Source organism: Mirounga leonina, unplaced genomic scaffold (genome assembly GCF_011800145.1).
Source record: "Mirounga leonina isolate KUSES-001 unplaced genomic scaffold, KU_Mleo_1.0 Mir_175, whole genome shotgun sequence".
NCBI classification, from domain to species: domain Eukaryota; kingdom Metazoa; phylum Chordata; class Mammalia; order Carnivora; family Phocidae; genus Mirounga; species Mirounga leonina.
The window spans coordinates 14,118,821-14,138,007 of NW_023270453.1; the positions used below are offsets into that span (position 1 = coordinate 14,118,821).

The 19,187-nt window shown below is 45.6% G+C and overlaps 1 protein-coding gene across 2 annotated transcripts in view; it reads right to left on the bottom strand.

Moving 5' to 3' along the window:
* Nucleotides 1-11,514: 11,514 nt before the first annotated feature.
* Nucleotides 11,515-19,187, bottom strand: part of TAF3 (TATA-box binding protein associated factor 3) — a 177,749-nt gene continuing 170,076 nt past the window's right edge. For both annotated transcript variants that reach the window (XM_035021681.1, XM_035021680.1), the window contains exons 5-7: nucleotides 16,528-16,783; nucleotides 13,476-13,582; nucleotides 11,515-12,700 (exon numbers count right to left, since the gene is read on the bottom strand). In XM_035021681.1, the coding sequence (XP_034877572.1) occupies nucleotides 12,586-12,700; nucleotides 13,476-13,582; nucleotides 16,528-16,783 (478 nt within the window). In that variant the 3' untranslated portion in view covers nucleotides 11,515-12,585. The remainder of the gene's footprint in view (nucleotides 12,701-13,475; nucleotides 13,583-16,527; nucleotides 16,784-19,187) is intronic.

Below are 19,187 nucleotides of genomic sequence, written 5' to 3' on the forward strand. Positions count from 1 at the left end.
GCTAGCACCAAACGATCGGGGGGGGGGTCCTCACGGCCCCTTAACAGCACCCCCACTCAAGGGGCAGTGGGGCCCCTCGTGCAAGGGAGATCCTGGAGAGAAAGGGAGGAGGGAACCTTTCTCTGCAAGTCAGCAGGCTTTTCCTGGTGTCTGTCCTCTCCACACCGACGCACCTCCGGCGGGAACATCATCTAGACACATGAACCCTCGTTCCAGCTCGCCTTCTGCAGGGCCTTCCCAAAGAGGCGTCAGGATGCTGGCATCTAGAGCAGCCTGACCCAGGCAGGGCAGGGGGTGGAGAGGGGACGTGGGGCATGGGGTGGGCAGTGGTGGCCCCAGTGGAGATCCTAGGTGTGGAGGTGTGTCAGATTCCAACTGCGGGGAGAGGGTCGAGGGCAGGAGGGGGTCCGGGCGTGTGTGGGAGCCGGGCGTTTGAGGAGTGGTAGGAGAGCGGCCACAGATCTCTGGCGCGCAGGGGGAGGCCCACGGGTGCTCCAAGCTGCAGGCCAGCTTATAGTAAGTGGGGGCAAACACAGTAATGGGGGCCGCGGGAGCCTTGACTGCCGGGCAGCTTTCGGTCTGACAAGTCTGCCATCCATGCATTTTAAGGCAGCGCAGGTTACACCACTCACCCCCCAACTGAGCTATCTTGGGGGAAACCGCTGGAAATCCTGCTCTGGGAGATGGTCCCCCTGATTACTAAGGCTTAGGCACTGGTGCCCAAAACTGTAACAGTATTATTATATAATAATAGTAACTGCATCCATCATAACGTCTGCGGGCTACAGGATAATGCTCGTTAAATACTTAGAGCATCCTCTAAGATAGGTCTGTCCCTTCTATACAGGTGACGCGGTCGCCTGGCCTGACCCCAGCTCTCGTCACCGCTCCGCGGACTTCCTTCTCTCCTGCCAGACCTCAGGATAGGCTGAGGGCTACCCACAAAGGTATGAGCATTTCTTTTTATTCACTTATCACTCCTTCCTTCCTTTGACATTGTGTTCTCCTAATGAGCACCTTGCTAAGCTCTGAGACTACAAAGTAGGAAACTTTCTCTGGTGGAAACCTTGATGGGCAGAGTGGCAAGAAAGACAAGCAAATGGACCTTTACAGATGCAATAAACACTCCGGTAAGTGCGTGCCATGTTGGTGTGTGAGCCCAGAGGACGGAATGGCCGGGAGCGTCTCCCGGTGCTTACCAAATTGGCAACCGCTTGATCTGGATCTCAGGGGATGCTTAGGAGCTCGTGGAGCAGAGCAGGTATCAAAGAGCATTCCAGAAAGGAGCAGGCAAGTGCAGTGGCACAGGGTTGAGGAAGGGGCACAGGGAGGTCAATAAACTGAGAAACGTGGCCTGCCCTGGGAGGAGAGAAGTGACAGGGGTCGGGACACGTGACCATGAAGGGCCTTGAAGGTCAAGCCAAATGGCTTTATGCTGTGGGTGCTGGAGAACCAGGGAGGGGAGTCTCTAAGCTGAGGGGCCGTGTGATCGGGAGGTAAGTTGTAGATTCTCAATGCCCTTCTGCTGAGTAGCTCCCTCCCTTCTCTCAGACACACACCAGGAATGAAAGTGTTTGCCTCCCTATTTCCAACTTCATGAGCAAAGTGGGTGATAACACTGGGTTTTCGTTTCTCAAAACGCCTGGGCCAAAGCGACATCCACCAAGGCTCGTGCTTCTCTATGTGTGGTTTCCATCTTGCCGCGCGGGACCTCAGTCCCGTGGGTTGTGTAAGTGTTCTGAGAACCGCGGTCCCCGAGGCGCTCTCACAGTCTCCCCACTCCCACCGGGATGAACCAAAGGCCAGAAGGCGAGCGGTGACACTACGGAGGGAGCCCCCCCACAGCACCGGGGCGGCGGTGGGAGAGAGAAGAGCCGTGCCTGCTCAGCAATATATGGCAGGTATCTATGAACCCTCACGCTAATTGATGGGCTCTCTATATATCATCCTAGATAAAGGACCCCAGTGCAGTAAATGCTGATGTTTAGAACATCCTGATAGGGCTTTGTTAACAAGAAGATAACAGAAGAGCAAGATATGTTTGTTTAGCTGCCTATAGATAAACCCAATAGGTCTTTGTTAACTTTTCATGACTGATGGCCACCACTAACCATGATAAATAATCCTAGAACAGGCAACTTTATTTAAAGTGCCGGGCATGGGGCCCAAATTTTTAGCTCTTTGGAGTGAGGAGGAAGCATTTTCTGCGCGTGAGGACACATACGTCATTGTAAGTCAGTACTCGACTTTCTCTAAATAATTTTAAACCATCAGCGAGAGCTCGAAACCAAGGTGCCCCTTGACAGGGGTTCGGGGCGCACTGTGTTCCAGTCACCTGAAACCCGAGCAAGTCTGAGGAACCGGATTTCTCAGACGAGTCTTCCACAGAGTGGCAGAACCTTGAGAAATCGAAACAGATATTTTCCTAGGAGCTTCGAATAGGTGAAAATCTGCTTTTCAATCCTCCGGAGGAACATGGTGGCCAGAGATGCTCCTCCCTGCCATTCTTTGGAAGTTGCAAAATCGTATCCAAAACTGATAGCAGCCTAAGAATTTATTTTCAGAAGCCGAGGAGGTAAATTTTGTCACTGTCTTTAAATAAGTCTTGCCTGCTGAGGTTCATCACTGTGTTAACAAGAGGGGGCCACGCAGTATGCTTTGCCCAGAACTCAGCCAGAGCCAAAGCCTCAAAGTACATGGAAGGAGGCTGTTGCATAAATCCCGTTACAAAGAGACCAAACTTTGGTGCGGTCGCAGAACATTTATCATGGCGCTGTTATCTTTAATGCAATCTTTTAAAAGAAGGCAATCATTTTTACTAAAAACATCATTTGAATTTTATCTTTACTAAAATGCTGGGCAGGAGGGGCGGAGTTTGACCCGACCATATAATCTTTCCCAACCTGCAGACTAATCAATTTTGATGGCAGAAGTGATACTGGGTCTCGGAAGTTAACCAGATTTGCCACCGGCAAATGGAGGTCCCGGGTGAAATGATGTTTCAGGTAACAAAAAAAAATTAATGTAGAAAAATTGCTATTTGCAAAGGCCACAGGTGAAATGTGTCCTAAAGTACTAGGGAAAGCTTCTTTCCCCTTTCTTCTTCTTCTTCTTTTTTTAATGTGTCACAACTAAGAAAGAGCTATTGTAATTCAGTTCTCATCTTGGTTCTAAGAGAAAACTCTGGCTGGATTCTCTCTTTGGGGCAGTGCGGTCCTGAAAGCAAGAGATTTGATTGCCTAGACTCCCTGGAACCGCAAGTTCACATCCCAGAGGGGCTGGGCTCAACCCTTCCTCCTTCCTAGGCAATAAATAGCATGGAAACCAGGTTATCTATGTGGCCAACTTTCAGGAAAGACCTTGAAACCAGAGCCCGGGTGGACCTGGGCGATCACGTGGTGCTTTCCATTTACCGTGGGGGTTTAACTGCAGGGTGGCTGAGCCAATCTGGGCCAGCCGGCAACTATCACACTGATCCCAGGAGATACTTCAACTGGGTTTTTAATAGAAGTCCATTTGAAAGCGTGCGATAGACGCGGAGGGAGCCGTCTCTGCTTACCCTGTGTGAAGCCATTGGGTGGCTCTATCAGATTAGGTGCAAGAGGGGTAGGGAATTTGGAATGTTTACTTTCATGTTTGCTATTCGGCCGCATTTCCATAGCGCCTTAATATCTTAGCACCATATTTGTATTCCTGATTAGTGGGTTGGCTTAGGTACAACATGATTAATGTTTCTTTCTTTTTCCTTTTTCTTTTCTTTCCTTTTTTTTTTTTTTGGCTCAAAGAGCTAGTTCCCTCACCTGAGTCCCAACAATCAAGTTACTGAAATTCTAGCACACGTTTTCAACCTGTGCAGCTTCTTTACATAAGGCGCACTATTTCCACTCGTCCTTGCACACCCCGTCTGCCCGATTGCTGACATGACTCCACTTCATATGAAAGGCCAGCTTTTCTTTTGGGGGGAAAAACAATCCGACCATGCCAGCGAAGGCCAGCGAAAGGCTGGGGTGAGGTTTGTTTGTTTTAGTGATATGGGCTGTCATCACGCCTGAGCAGGGACTGGGGGAGACAGCTCACCTGGACCCTTCCTTACTATAGCTCCAAACCTCTTCTTTTTCTTCTGACCTTCGAGGACGAAAGCAACGAGATTAACCACCAGAACTTGTAGACTCTGATCTTGTTCCCGAGTGCATGACACCCACTAAAAATGGTAGCCAGTTAGTGTGACTTTTCTGTCTGTAAACCGCATAACTGCAGACGTTCGACACAAATATATAGGTAAGTATGAAGTGTTGTGGGGTGTACGAAATAATGACGCCGTGTGTTTTCATACGGACGTCCTTCAGACGAATCTGAGAGGCAAACTCTGATACGCCTCTCAGAGACAAAGTGGGCAACTGACTACGTGAACCAGCTACTTGGGAAAGGAGGTGAATAACCCCTTACGGCAGAAATACCATCTATCTTTCGAATCCGGTCAGGATTTCTGCTGCATTAAATCGCTGTATTGTCTGTGACTACGAACTGAAACATGGGCCAACTTTGTTTCGGTGGTCTGGTAATCCGAAGCCCTCCAGTGGGGGGCCTGGTATTTTGCAATCAAAGAGTGGACCTTCTCTGTTGTTTTTAGTGATTTGAAACAAAGTTCGGTGACAATGATTTGCACATTGAAAATGTTTGAAAAAAATAACTCTCCATCCAAGAAATGAAGTGGATGCTGAAATGGTTTATATTACCTCCCAGAAGCTACCAACCTCATGCAAGCAGTTCACATGGCCACAGGTTGAATGTGTGTATATGAACAAGTACATCTCGTGTTCATATGAATGGTTAAATCAACGCAGTAGACAAAATTTTCACTGAAGTCTAATATGAACCCCTGACAACTGATCCTTTGTACATAGGTTCAGAGTCCTGGAGACATAAAGGATGTACTTAGTGAGGAATTGTTAGTAAGTTGAAAACAAACTCTTTCTTCAACTTGCCTTTTTCCATTTTATCTGACAATAAGCAATACACATGCTTCCATGTTGTTTTAGCCAAGATGCTGTCTGTGCAGGAAATGTTGGTCAGTATGCTTACCCCACCCCAGCCCGGCCACAGCCATCGTGCCTGATGGACAAACGTCCTTCTGCTGTTCTTTTTAAAATTTGCTCTTGCAAGAGGTAAACAATCTGAAAAGGAGAGCTTCTGTGCCTACTTTTTGTATCCTAACTTGACTTCTTTTTGTACTTTAAGCTTATTCTTTGTGGGGCACTGGGTGGCTCAGTCGTTAAGCATCTTGCCTTCGGCTCAGGTCATGATCGCAGGGTTCTGGGATCGAGCCCCGCATCGGGCTCCCTGCTCAGAGGGAAGCCTGCTTCTCCCTCTCCCACTCCCCCTGCTTGTGTTCCCTCTCTCGCTGTGTCTCTCTGTCAAATAAATAAAATCTTAAAAAAAAAAAAAAAAAAAAGGAGGGGGGAATAAGCCTATTCTTTGTGATTTTATTTATTTGTTTAAAAGATTTTATTTCTTTATTTGAGAGAGACAGAGACAGAGATGGTGAAAGAGAGCACAAGCAGAGAGGAGAGGGAGAAGCAGACTCCCATGCGGGGCTCGATCCCAGGACCCTGGGATCACGACCTGAGCCGAAGGCAGACGCTTGATGGCTGAGCCACCCAGGCGTCCCTATTCTTGGTGATTTTAAAACACACCCGTACTTTAAAAGTGTTGAGGGTAAGTAGTTTTCAGTTGGGTTCCACTACACAACGCGCACACCCCTTCACCTCTGGGTCTGACTCGTAACAGGCATTGGAGAGATTTCATGGGCCACCGCCTCTGAAACAGACCTGACGGGTCAAATCTCGAGCAGAGAACGCTAGAGCTGCAAGTGTATACAGATGGCACATGACGTCTTCGTGTCAAAACAAAAGGGCGGAGTAGAGCCTGTCGTTAGAAAGTGTGGCTGTGACCACGGCGTCCTCACGCACAGGGACGACTGGACTACAGCGCAGCGGCAAGGAACATCGACATTTGTGGATGTTCTAGAACTGCCCCGCGCAGTGCGGCAGCGACCGGCCGCCTGTGGTTGTTTAACTTCCAATGAGTTAAAATGAAATAAAGTTAAAAGTTCAGTTTCTTCGTTGGCGTAGCTACACGTCCAGTGCCAAGAGGCCATGTGGCCACGGCTGCCGTACTGGACGGTGCAGAAATTATGGGACATGCCCATCAGGGCAGGAAACTGCTCACCAGCCTGAGCCCCGAGTCGGAGTATTTGCGTATTGAACAGCTTCTTCAACCCGGAGAGGGAGGCGGCCGTGGTAGCTCCGCCACCAGAGGGCGCCCCCAAAGTTGGTGCCTCCCCACGGGAGGACCGCATTGCCCAGGCTGTGAAAAACACTCTCTCCTCATTTTAAGTGTGAGTTGGGTTTCCTTATCGGATACGTTTGCTGCACCGCAGCCTGAGGTTGTTCAAGAACGGGCTGCTGAACGTAAGCAAAGCGAATACGGCGTGTCCTCTGTGGTTTACTGTTCTGGTTAGTTCCCCGAGATTGTTTAGCAGAAGAATTAGAAAATGCCAATGCCAAATCAACTGCGTTTTGACTCGCGGCATATTGGCCTTGGTCATACAGTCCTGCCAAAGGATGTGCTGGGGTCTGGGACGGTGGCATGTATCTCCTTCTACTCTCTGCCTCTGTTCAGCATAGAGGCGAGATTAAAGTCGAGCTGCTGCCCGTTCTGGAGAAACCAGGGCACTGGGAGAAAGCCTCTCTCTCCTGGTGATCATCCATGGCCAATAATCAAATCATTTGATAATAAAATTGCCTAGTTACTGCCTTGTCCAACTTTTCAAGCCTCGATGGTCATATCAAGATCCCTCTTGGAGGGGTGTTGAAACTCATAATCTGAGGCTCGTAGAAAAATCCAGAATTCATAGAGTGCTGAGAAATTATTGAAAGAGCAAGATAATACATATTAACGGAGTAAGCTAAAAAAAGAAGCCTTGAGAGATGGTATAGCTGTCATTCATCGAGCATGTGCAAAGTGGTATACGACTTGATTAAATTTCACACCTATCCAAAGCAGGTGTTTTTATTCTCTTTTTTTACAGAGCAGGAAACTGAGAGTTAGAGATGTGATTTATTCAAGTTCATTCAGCAGTTGAGCAACAGAGCCAGGATTCAAATCCAGGTTCTGACTTACAAAAAAAAAAAAAAAAGTGTGTGCTTTTGGCAGCTATCATGCTAGATTCCTCAAAATCCAGTGAAAAATCTGAACACAATTTGAAGAGAAGATGTGCAAAGCAGCAAGTATCAGTTTAATGCGTGAAGCTCATCAGAAACACCATAAGCACCTTGATGGGGACAGAGTCGGTCAAACAGCGGGCAGGACTGGTCATCTTACCGTGAACTTCAGGCTGGGATCCTTTGTGAGGTGCAGAACATGTTTCCAATGTGATTGCTGGGGACAGCTCTCTACAGCACTGAGGACGTGTCTCATTTCACCTCTGCACCCCCATGCATGATGTGCCTGCCCAGAGAGAGGACGGGTGAAGATTTTTTTGAGAAGTGTTAGGATACAGCTAAGTGTAAGACATCCTGGGCCTATTATTTGTTTTTGTGAATGTTGCAAATAGCTACGTCGAAATTAACAGAAGAGAGGAAAGGTGAGGAATTGGGTTATTTAGAAATCCATTTACAGAGAATTCCCTTTCTAAAAGCTAGCAAAAGAAGTTTAACAAACATTCCAAAAGAAATAATCAGAGGGGTGCCTGGTGGCTCAGTCAGTTAAGCAGCTGCCTTGGGCTCAGGTCATGATACCAGGGTCCCGGGATCGAGTCCTGCATCGGCCTCCCTGCTCAGCGGGGAGCCTGCTTTTCCCTCTTCCCCTCAGCCTGATCATGCTCTCTCTCTCTCTCCCTCTCTCTCTCAAGTAAATGAAGTCTTTAAAAAAAAAAAAAAAAAGAAAGAATCAGAATATAACCTGGTAATATTTTTGGACTATTAGAACTCCCTCTGATAAGTACTTCGATAGGTCTAAATGAGATAACTGGAAGCAGCACCAATATTTTCTTCAAAGCACTTAACCTGGCAATACTTAGCTCATTAAGGGACAGTACCAATGGTATTCTTCAGGTTTGTATCATTTTGCCCAAGATAGTCTCATTCTAAATGTTCCATTAGTCAAAAATAAGACCAAACTCAAAACCCTGACAAAACTTCCAAAGTTTACCAAAATACTGACTAGGTTGCCAGGATACAATAGGAAATTATTGTTTAGGGCAAAGTACCAAAAAGATGCTGCTTCTGTTTCTTTTTTTTGAGGGAGAGGGAGAAACAGGCTCCCCGCTGAGCAGGGAGCCCACATGGGGCTCGATCCCAGGATGCTGAGATCGTGACCTGAGCTGATGGCAGCTGCTTAACCGACTGAGCCACCCAGGTGCCCCAGATGCTGCTTCTGTTCTGAAAGCCTCACACATTTAAATCTTGTGGAGTGTGTATGTATGTTCACATAATATCAGCTCTGCTAGTTCCTCCGGTAATGTAACCACTTGCCAAGCTTTTAAATCTTTTGTCGTAAACACAAACATTTCAAAGCGGAAAGCTCTATTAACATCAAAACCACCTGCGGTCTGGAGTGGATAAAAGGTTATGTATAGAACAATGGCAGAAGAACAGCACGGAAGGTTCTCAGGATTCGATGAAATATTTTAACACCTAGTGTGTATGTATGTATGTGTGTGTATTTATAGCCTGGAGAAAGAGAAACAACTAGCATACCTCACAAGCCAGACCCTGGGAAAAACCAAACTTGGCTCTAACCCGTTTTTGCCATCTGCTTGAAAGGTGCCCAGCAAATGTTGAATCGACAGATGGAAGCGTTTACAACTGTTCTTCCACAAAAGAAACGAACGACCGGGTTGTCCAGGTTGAAAAGGTAGTTAATTGCAGTCGTTCTAATAACTCACACCTAAACCCAATGTTGTGTTGAAACGATATTAAGCATGCACTGTTTCGCTGTCCATCTAAAGATCTAATTTCCAGTGTCATCGACTGGCCTTCACGCATGGATTAATAGTTACTTTATACTTTTTAGCTACTACTAATGCAAGATTCTCAAAGAAATCCTCTCCTTGAGGAACGGCTGATCCCGCTGCAGAGAGACCTCATTCGGAACATTATCTGTCTCGCTCTTCAGTCAGGGGAACTCATCTACTTTTAGACTTAGACCTTCTAAAGAAAACTGCTGTGATCTAAAGAGATTGGCCATAAAACTGTTTGCATTGAAAACTTAGCCAGCATGCCTTTCGTGAACTTCGTTCATTAGCATTCTTACTGGCAACATTTCCATATCTCAGTGTTCATTTTAGACTTTCATTTGGTTAGTGGGCCTTTGTTTCATGGTCCTATTGAAAAAGGAACAAAGACGGCTTAGGTGATACGGTCGAGTAAGGCACTAGAGTTTATCTCTGAAAAAAGCCCGACAAAGCCGGAATGCTCTGATACCCTCTGATTTTCTTTGGGACGTTGGGAGGCATGAGTCAGCCAGAGGAGAAGGATCCTCACTGTACTTCGCTGCAGACAACTTCAGAAGAGAAACCGCACGTCGGTCACACACAGGAATCGCACTTCACCGGCCACATAGGGCTCGGCATGTGGATGGTCTCATCAGAAATTAGTTTCCACCTCCTCCAGGAAAATCACCAGCCAGGATGTTGTGGGTCCCCCGCCCCCAACCACCTCCCTTTATAAAGCGGGGCCTGCCCAGGGCAGGTGGTGGTGGTGGCCCGGGTGGGGACAGCCGGGCTGGTGGACAACGGGGAGGCCTCCGCCGCTGCAGAGGCGGGCCCTTTCTGTCCCGTGGTGCCCAGTTCTGTCACAGTTCTTCCTCATGTCACTGCTACTCGGCTTTTCTTCTCTGCCAAAAGTCAGAACCCGCTTTCTTCTTATGGCTCGAGTCCCCTAAAGCTTTTCTCCGGATTACATCATCTTTCCCAACAAGTGTCCTCTCACCTCTCGTCCAGCGCCGGCCTCCTCTTTGCCGATTTTGTTCGACTTCATTAAGCAAAGCGAGTCACGTCCGCGCTGTCTGTACTCCTCCTAAGTTACCTATCTGTTGTTCTTCATTCGACTTGATGGAGAATGGCGATGCCCAGCTTTCTCACTTTGCTCTGTACCCTCGGTGTTTTATTTTCAAATCCATATCTCCGTGCAGTTTCTTGTACTTCCCTTGGCTGGTGCATGGACGGCCGTCCGGCAAACACCGAGACCACCAGGCCAGTTAGCACAGGCCACGGAGCAGTCAGAAGATGGTAACAACTTGGGGTCTCTGGTGACCTGCACTGGATTCAACTCACTGACCTAGAGGTGAAAGGCTCTGTATTCCATTACTAATCCCCTGAGCTATCCAGCCCCCTGAAAATGATTCTTTGGTTTTATTATTGCAAAGGCCATTTATAAAATCATGAACTGGATTTAGGAAAGCAACCATGAAATAGCAAGGGACAACAACTGATTGAAATTCCTTCAATGTATTATGGGCTGAAGTTTCTCGACAGTAGGATTGGGGGGAAAGTTATATAGAGGCACCTCCGTTCTTATTTCAGTAGTGTGACCGGCTCACTTAAACGTGGCAACTTTAGATCCACTGACCGTGCCTCAAGGAACTAAATCCTAAATAAATAAAATGGAAAAGCAAACTATGAAATAGCCAATAATCTTTATTTTGCACTTCCCCACCGCCCCCATCCCTCTCCAAAAAGCACTAATGGGTAGATCTGTGCATGTGAAAATACTGTATAAAGTATTTAGGATGATCTCAAATTAATAAAACAAAACAAAACAAAACAAAAAAACCACATATCTCAACATAGATGCTTCGTTTCTTCGTAGGGATAGAAACATTTTGGCTTCTAGAACAAGGAGGGCAGTGAAATACTGCACCCTGAAAAGGTTGGCTCCGTTTCCACTGATTTGCAATTTAACATTCATGGCAGAAAACCTCATTTCTCTAACCACATAATAAGTTTTAAAATATGACTAATTCATACACTATCAATTTACTTGGCATTAAAAAAATTCACAATTTCTATTAATATATTTGTATTAGGTTCAAAGCCAATATTCTAGCATTCAACATATCCATTACACTGGCCCAAATTGGGATTATTTCAAAATCAAGTAAAAGTCCATATTTATTCCAAAGTTGCTAAAATACGCTAATAAAGTTAAATTTGATGTTTTACATTAAAAATAAAATATTTGGTTTATCTCTCAGACATCTACAACATATAATAAATAGTGGGCAGTATAGTAATATAATAAAGTTTTGTGATACCCTGAAATTTGATGAGTTTTCTTTAAAAAAAAAATTCATAATATACTTCATTTCAGCCTTAAACCACAATCTCAATGAACAGATTTGCAGAAATAAAACAATATAAACACAAAATGCTACAGTATATATGTTTTTTCGGGTTTTTGTTTTTTGTTTTTGTTTGTTTTTTGTTGTTTTTTTTTTTTTTTACTTTCGGGGAATCTACATGTCCATTTAGTAAAAGTAAGTCAAAGAAACTTAGAGTTAACAAAACAATCTCAAATCATAAAGTATAGACTTAAATTGCCTTGCTGTCCTTCCAACTGTAAGGCCCTCTGCCCCACGGTGTCCGGGGCACGGCACGGGCTCAGCTCAAGGTAGATTACTTGGAACTATGGCTCTGCTTCTAGCCTTCTTTGTGTGTGTACAGCAGTAATTACAGACACGGCTGAAACCACCGTGGATTTCAGAGAAAGCCAGAATTAAACACGATAAAAATTTAAAAAATAACTACTTCATAAATATTTATTATTTACATTAGGGGAGATCTTCTAGTCGGGGTGTTTTTATACAAGTCGGTGAAATGTAGAAGCCGTGAGAAAGCCAGCAGTTTGGAGAAGGGCACAGTCAGGATGCCACGAACGTAGAAACCACGTGCGAGTCAACAAAAATAATCTGCGCAAAAGCAAACAGGACATGATAGAAACCTTTTTCTTAAAAAATATAAGGTATTTCACAAAAGCCTGAACATTTTACATGTTAGTACTAAAAAGGGGGGGGGGGGTGGGGGCGGGGAAGCTTCATATATTTTCATCACAAAAATATTTACCGGTACTCCAAGTGGAGTTTTCTTTTCTGTCATTATGATTATCTTACTAGAGAGAGGGGAGAGGTTGCAAACTGTACAGACTAATGGCGTCCAGGAGTTACAGTCGAGGCGGCTGACACATTGTCTTCTCATCTAATATCTTAGCGAAAAGGCCCTGGAGAGAATAAAGAGAATCAGAAGGGAAGATTACAGTCTTTTTATTAATAATACTTGTCACTGGTCATAGAAAAGCGGGGACGTGGCGGTCCTGAGCCACGCCTCGACTTGAGTCTGTCTTCAGTCACACGGCCATGTGGGCCCAGGCCAGTCTGTCACGGGGGCCAAATCCAGAGTGGACAGTGCATTCTTGTCCTTGGGCTTCCGAGATCCGCTCTCTGCGGGAATGTGGGTGGTAGACGGGATGCCAGGACTGCCCCAACTCCCCTCCGAGGCGATGCCACTCGTCCATGCCACCTGACACGTCAGTGGGCCCGGTGCTTTCGCTTTTTGTGCTTTTTATCCTTCTTCTTGTTGGCACACTTGGGACAGAACCACTGCATTTCTTCCGGTGGTGCAGCCATTATTCCAACACAGGGCCTACACGGGCGTAAACAAACAAAAAAAGATTTTGGATAAACCAGCTTAATTTATGTAAATATTTATGTATATAATTAAATAATTTCTAAGTCTGCAGCCCGTTTAGCAGAGTCCAGGCTGAAGAGTTCTAGCACAGACAGCGGTGCTGCTAGACGTGTGCGTTACTGGATTTCGCGGTAGGGCCCTTTCGGACGCCCTGCTGTGGGAGTTAGTGGTCATTCCTCCTTTCAGCCACAACGGGCTAGTTCTTCCGAGCAGTGGCCTGGCTATATCGTGTGACCGAATGGATTTCTATCTTTTTATATCTGATTTTTAAACTATAAAATGAGGAGATTATTTGCATAAACTCTGGCAGTGTTTCTTCAGTTCGGGGCACGGTTGGGAGAGCTATGAAGAGCACACCAGCCGTCTCTTCCTGCACCTTGTGATGTGTTTAGCAAGGGGTTCCCTCCACGCTACCGTCAAGTGCTGCAGCTTATAGAAAGTTACTGGAAAAAAAGGAAAGGGAAACCCTTTGTCTCTTTCTCTCTCTCTTTTTTTAATAAGAAGGATATATAGGCTAGGCCAAATATTTGGGATTTAGGTTGAAGAACAACAGTCCTAAGATTCTTGATTTTTGGCGTTAATACTAATCACATGTTAATCTGACTGTGACTGTGCTCCCTACACTGCTCCTCGGACAGTCGTGGAATTGGGAGTGCGTCCAGGACGGACTGCGGTCACCGCTGTGCCCCGAGGAGCCCCCCTCGCGGCCGGCCCGGCCTGCAGCGCTCACCAGTGATACCAGTCGTCACAGTCATCACAACCGATCATGGGACTCCCGTCGTCGGGCTTGTTGCATCCGGGACAGATCCAGATCTGATTCCCCCACTCATCTCGGATCTGAGGTTTTTAGATGGGGGAATGGGGTGGGAGGGGCAAAAACAGAGACGGAATGGGAAAAAAGAACCAAAAAGAGGACAGGATAAGAATGATTACTTTATCATTTTCTCCCGTGAACCTCATAAACAAGTTAAACTAAAAAGAGAGCCGGTGGTTTTACAATTTATTGAAGTCATGATCGCCATCATCACTACCCTGGGATCGCATGAAAAAGAGAGAGCTACTAGGTACTCAGTGAGAAGACATTTGTAATGAATATTTTCAACTCTCTTTTGTAAGTCATAAAAACAAAGCATTTTATAACCAGTTCTATGAATGGTATGACCTGTAGCCACTATGATCTAAAAACTACCGTAAACACATGGGTTGGTACTGATTCGGGTCATCACGGCAGTGAAAGCTGATATTTGTGCAAGCCATGGAGCTCGACCATATGCAGCCTCCTCAGTCACATCCACGGGCATGGAATTAATGTATGCAGCCCAGTGTGCGTGCATCACCTTATTACTTATTAGCCAAGCCCTTCTCCTGAACTAGCTGATAAGATCAAGGATATAAAAGAGCTGTTACTAAGTAACTTTCCATTCCCTTTATGACATTTTTCAGTAAAGCACAATCAAGTAAAGGGCAAATAAAATAAGGGGTGCAGGAGGCCAATGAGCTACACATTTTAACATCATTTTGCTGTAACTGTGGTGTGCTCTGGAGTTTGCTTTCCTTAACTTAGCAGCTCCAAATGAGAAGCATCCCGAATTATGTCGCTTCCTCAAATTCCATGTTAACCAAACCAATTTGAAGAAACAAATCTATGACGGGCCTTCAAAAAACAGCAGACTACGAGCTGATTTTCAAAGGTTTTTAGAGTAACACGGCAAATAGTCTCATTCAGTTTATTTTGCAAGGTACAGTCGGTTCCTATACTTTCAAATACAACACTGACCCGATATTCAGAAAAGAATGGCTCTCTTCGTGTGCGATGGGCGTACTGCGGACACAGATGCTTCATTCCACTGACACGAAAGCTTCCTGAGAAAACCTGGGCCGCTACAGCTCTGGTTTAGGCCTCCCGACGTCTAAGGGCAGAGATCCAGGTGCCAGCTCTCTAAAGGTAAGACCGGTCCAGCGTCCTATGCCCTGAAGCGGCCATGCGTGGCCAGCCGGGCTGCTGGTTGACCTCTCTTGAAATGAGAAGGCCGTGACTCTGCTGCTACATCAGAAATTGGCCGTAGCATCCTTAATAACTAACATCCAACCAGTGTACTGAGTTCTTCCAAACATCTTACTTTGTTTACTCATCCTGAAACAACCCTTGAATGGGTGACGAACAGGGAAACTGGAGCTGGGGGAATGTCAGTGACAGCAGCAAAGTCCCACTATTAGGCAGTGACATTTTTGCCCGATAGCCCATGTTTTTCCCCAGATCACACATTTTGGGCCCTGTCTACAAAGTGTCTCTGAGGAGATATAAGGTTTTCCATCCATGTTGCCTATGCCAGTCAGATCCAGGGAGTTAGCCCAAAAATCTACTTGAGAATCAGAAATTTTAGGCTAGAACACACTGTATTGATCATCTAGTCTGACATGAACCCCCTAATTACAGATGAAGCAATGGAGGCAGAAGAGGTTAAATATAAAATCTTTCCTGATCAACCAACCCATCTTGGGGTGATGCAACCTCAATTTAAACACCTGGAACAACTGGTCCTTGAATGGGCCGTATTTGTTTGTTTGTTTGTTTGTTTATTTATTTATTTTGAGAGAGAGAGTGAGCATGAGCAGAGAGGGGCAGAGGGAGAGAGAGAATCTTAAGCTGACTTCACACGGAGTGCAGAGCCTGAGCAGGGCTCCATCTCACGACCCTGAGATCACGACCTGAGCTGAAACCAAGAGTCAGACGCTTAACCGCCTGAGCACCCAGGCACCCCGGTGATCACAGATTTTATCACATCTTCTATTTTTGTCTTGGATATTTTTCTGTTAATTTTACATGTCTTTATATCCTCTCTCAATATTTTTGAGATTTTCTTATCCTTTGTATCATTATAGTGCCTTAAACGTATAATGATTTATTGAAATTTCCTTCTAAAATGTCTTAAAGAGATATAATATTTACCTGACTTATAACAACCATCATGAGTCCTACTTTCTAATCCTATCTATTCAGACAGGTCTGTGCCACCAGGAGGCTGATAGATCACAGTTTACACATTTGGTGGTCAGAGCAGTATTGTACACAGGGTGCCTCTATGCGCCTGAAATCTTTCTGTTGTGTGTATGTCACTCCACAGTGTACAAGGGACATATTTATAAAAACACGTCATTACTAGACTGACTTCAGGGTTTGAATGAGACCTGATACTACTCAGCATGGGGAAAACACCTGAAAACAGTCCCATGACAACAGTGTGAATTCATTCAACAAGCCGAGCTTTACCATCTGAAGACATGCTTCCATACTCAAGCTCATTTCCTTAACATGCAAGCCCTGGTATATTCCAGACCTTCGCCAATGAAATACTGTAATTAGGGTTGTTACCCAGAAACAGCATCTGGCCCATAGGATCTGTGCACATGATGTAACTTAAGACTCTTAAGTGAAAGTTTAATTGCTTGATCAAGAAGTTCAGTGTGGGATTTAAATATCACTATTCATCCCTATATTTCTTCATTGACATTGTTGTATATACGTATAAAACAATATAAGCTAAAGAAAAACAATGCTTTGATATTATTTATGGAGACTAAATATGCAAACACCTTAAACAACACTCTATAGCCCAAAGCTTGAAAACGCGGTGGAAATATCTGTCTAGTCATAAAGGATTGCCTCTGAAATTCCGTAAGGACATAAGACACTGCTTTTTAATTGAAAACATTTTCACGGTGGAAGAGTCAGCTCCTAGGTGGCTCTTCCTTAACCACTACAGAAATAAAAGGCAGCATACCACGTAAGTGCTGACGGTCTCCGTGACCACACTTCGGACCGGGGCTTTGGACGTGCCGGCTCCAGAGATGGCTGGGGACGGGGCCGGCATCAAAGCCGGGGCCGCAGTGGACTGCGTGAGGAGCGGCGAAGGCACCGGGGCGGGGGCGACATGCACAGGGACAGGGGCAGGGACTGCGGCAGGTGGTGGGGTCTTCGGTCTACTCAGAGAAGGGGCCGGCTTAGCTTCCGGGGCTGGGACCACTTTGCTGATGACGCTGTCAACAAGAGAGAGAAAAGGAGAAGTCACAACAGGATAGTGGAGTCAAATCAGGCATTGAAAACATTATCACAAAAATAACTTTCTTCTTCTAGGAGCAAAACACTTTTTTTTTTTTTTAAGATTTTCTTTATTTATTTGAGAGAGACAGATAGTGACAGAGCTAGCGAGAGAGAGCACAAGCCGGGAGGAGAGGGAGAAGCAGGCTCCCGCCGAGCAGGGAGCCCGACGTGGGCCCGATCCCAACACCCTGGGATCACGACCTGAGCCGACAGCAGATGCCCAACCGACTGAGCCACCCAGGCATCCAGGAGCAAAACACTTCTGAGCGAGCGTCTGGGGATAGCAAGGCTCCCCACCCATTCCCCTCTCAACTTGGTCAGAGTCAGGCCTGCGGAGAAGAGTTAGTAGCAGGAGAGAGGGGCACTCCCCTAGGGGGGGCAAGAGCAGCTGAGGCTCCCTTCCTGCCGTTTGCAGCTGAGGGGTCTCCAGGAGCAGTGCGCATCCCCAGAACTCACGCAGTTGCAGACTCGAGCTCAAACCCTCGATCTGCCACAGGCCAGCCCTGTGAGCTCGGGAAAGTCACTTCAAAATACTGTGCCTGAGCACCTGTACCAAGGTAGGTATCATCCTGGGCACTTTACATATATCACCTCACCCAGTCCTCACAACAACTTCAAAAAATTTCCATGATCCCATTTCATAGATGAGGAAACAGGATTAGAGAATGGAATGGGGCTAAATGGGTGGCAGGCTTTGAACGGAGGTCTATTCGATTCCAAGTTCTTTCTTCATTTTTAAAAGAAAAGAAGTTATATATAATGCACATACATACTATATATAATTTCGAGCAGAGAAGGCAGTATTCCAGACAGCTTAGGAAACAGAGGTACACAGATATGCGCCCTTTGCCACATTCACTTCTGATCTCCCTTCCTCCTCTGCAAGGAACCACTGTCCTCAAGCCCCAAGTATGCTCTTTGTAGATACACACAAACGATACATACTGTATCACTGTTTTATGTTTTCTAACTATATAAACAATATAATATTACACTATATTTATTCTCGTCAACTAGCTTTCCCTAGTTATTTTTTTAATTGAGATATAGTTGCCCTATAACCTGTGTAAGTCTGAGGTATACAATGTACTGGTTTGATATATTTGTATATTGCAGTGATTATTACAGTACAGTAATAATATGATTCTTTTGGTAGAGTCAGCAAATACCTTTATCATGTCACATACTTATTTCTTTTTTGTGTTGAGAACATTTAAGATCTAGTCTCTTAGCAACTTGGAAGGTTATAATGAAGTAATGTTGACTATAATCTCTATGCTCTGCATTAGATCTCCAGAACTTACTTGTCTACCTACAGTTGCCCACTTAGTTTTAGGTCTCCTGATTTATCCATGCTGATACATATAGATCTGTAGCATTCACCTTAATTGCTATATAGTATTCCATGGTATGAATAAGTCAAAAGGTTTGTGCCCACTGCCCTACTGAGGGTAAAACAGACTACCTTGTAAATGTTACATGTTGACCGGAAACACGTTCAAGAGTTTCCCCAGGCTATATTCCCAGGAATAAAGTTGCTGGGTCGCAGGGCATGCACATTCTCATCTCTACCAGGAAATCCAATCTATTCCCTAAAATGACTGCACCAACTCATCTCTTTCGACTATCCCACACTAAACTTTCCAAGCCCTGCCTTGCTGAGCAACAAAGTACAAATACAGACAGCTGCCTCTGAGAGTTACCGTGAGAACCTGGATATACAGAAACGTGTCAGAAAACATTAAATGTAAAGTGTGAGCATCAGCATTACACCGACGCCTGTAGCTCATGGTAACGCCTGGCGTCACTGTTACCGGCCGGCATCTTTCTACCTTCTTAAAGGCTTAGAGTTTAGAAAGCACCTCCACGAAAAACCACTGGTTCTTTGCTACTCTCACTGGAAGTTTATACAACATTAAATTACTTTAAAAATTCCACAATGTAGGGCGCCTGGGTGGCTCAGTTGGTTAAGCGACTGCCTTCGGCTCAGGTCATGATCCTGGAGTCCCGGGATCGAGTACCGCATCGGGTTCCCTGCTCGGCGGGGAGCCTGCTTCTCCCTCTGACCCTCCCCCTCTCATGCTCTCTGTCTCTCATTCTCTCTCTCTCAGATAAATAAATAAAAAATCTTTAAAAAATAAAAAAAATAAGATTTTATTTATTTGGGCACCTGGGTGGCTCAGTTGGTTAAGCGACTGCCTTCGGCTCAGGTCATGATCCCGGAGTCCCGGGATCGAGTCCCGCGTCGGGCTCCCTGCTCGGCGGGGAGTCTGCTTCTCCCTCTGACCCTCACCCCTCTCATGCTCTCTGTCTCTCATTCTCTCTCTCAGATAAATAAAT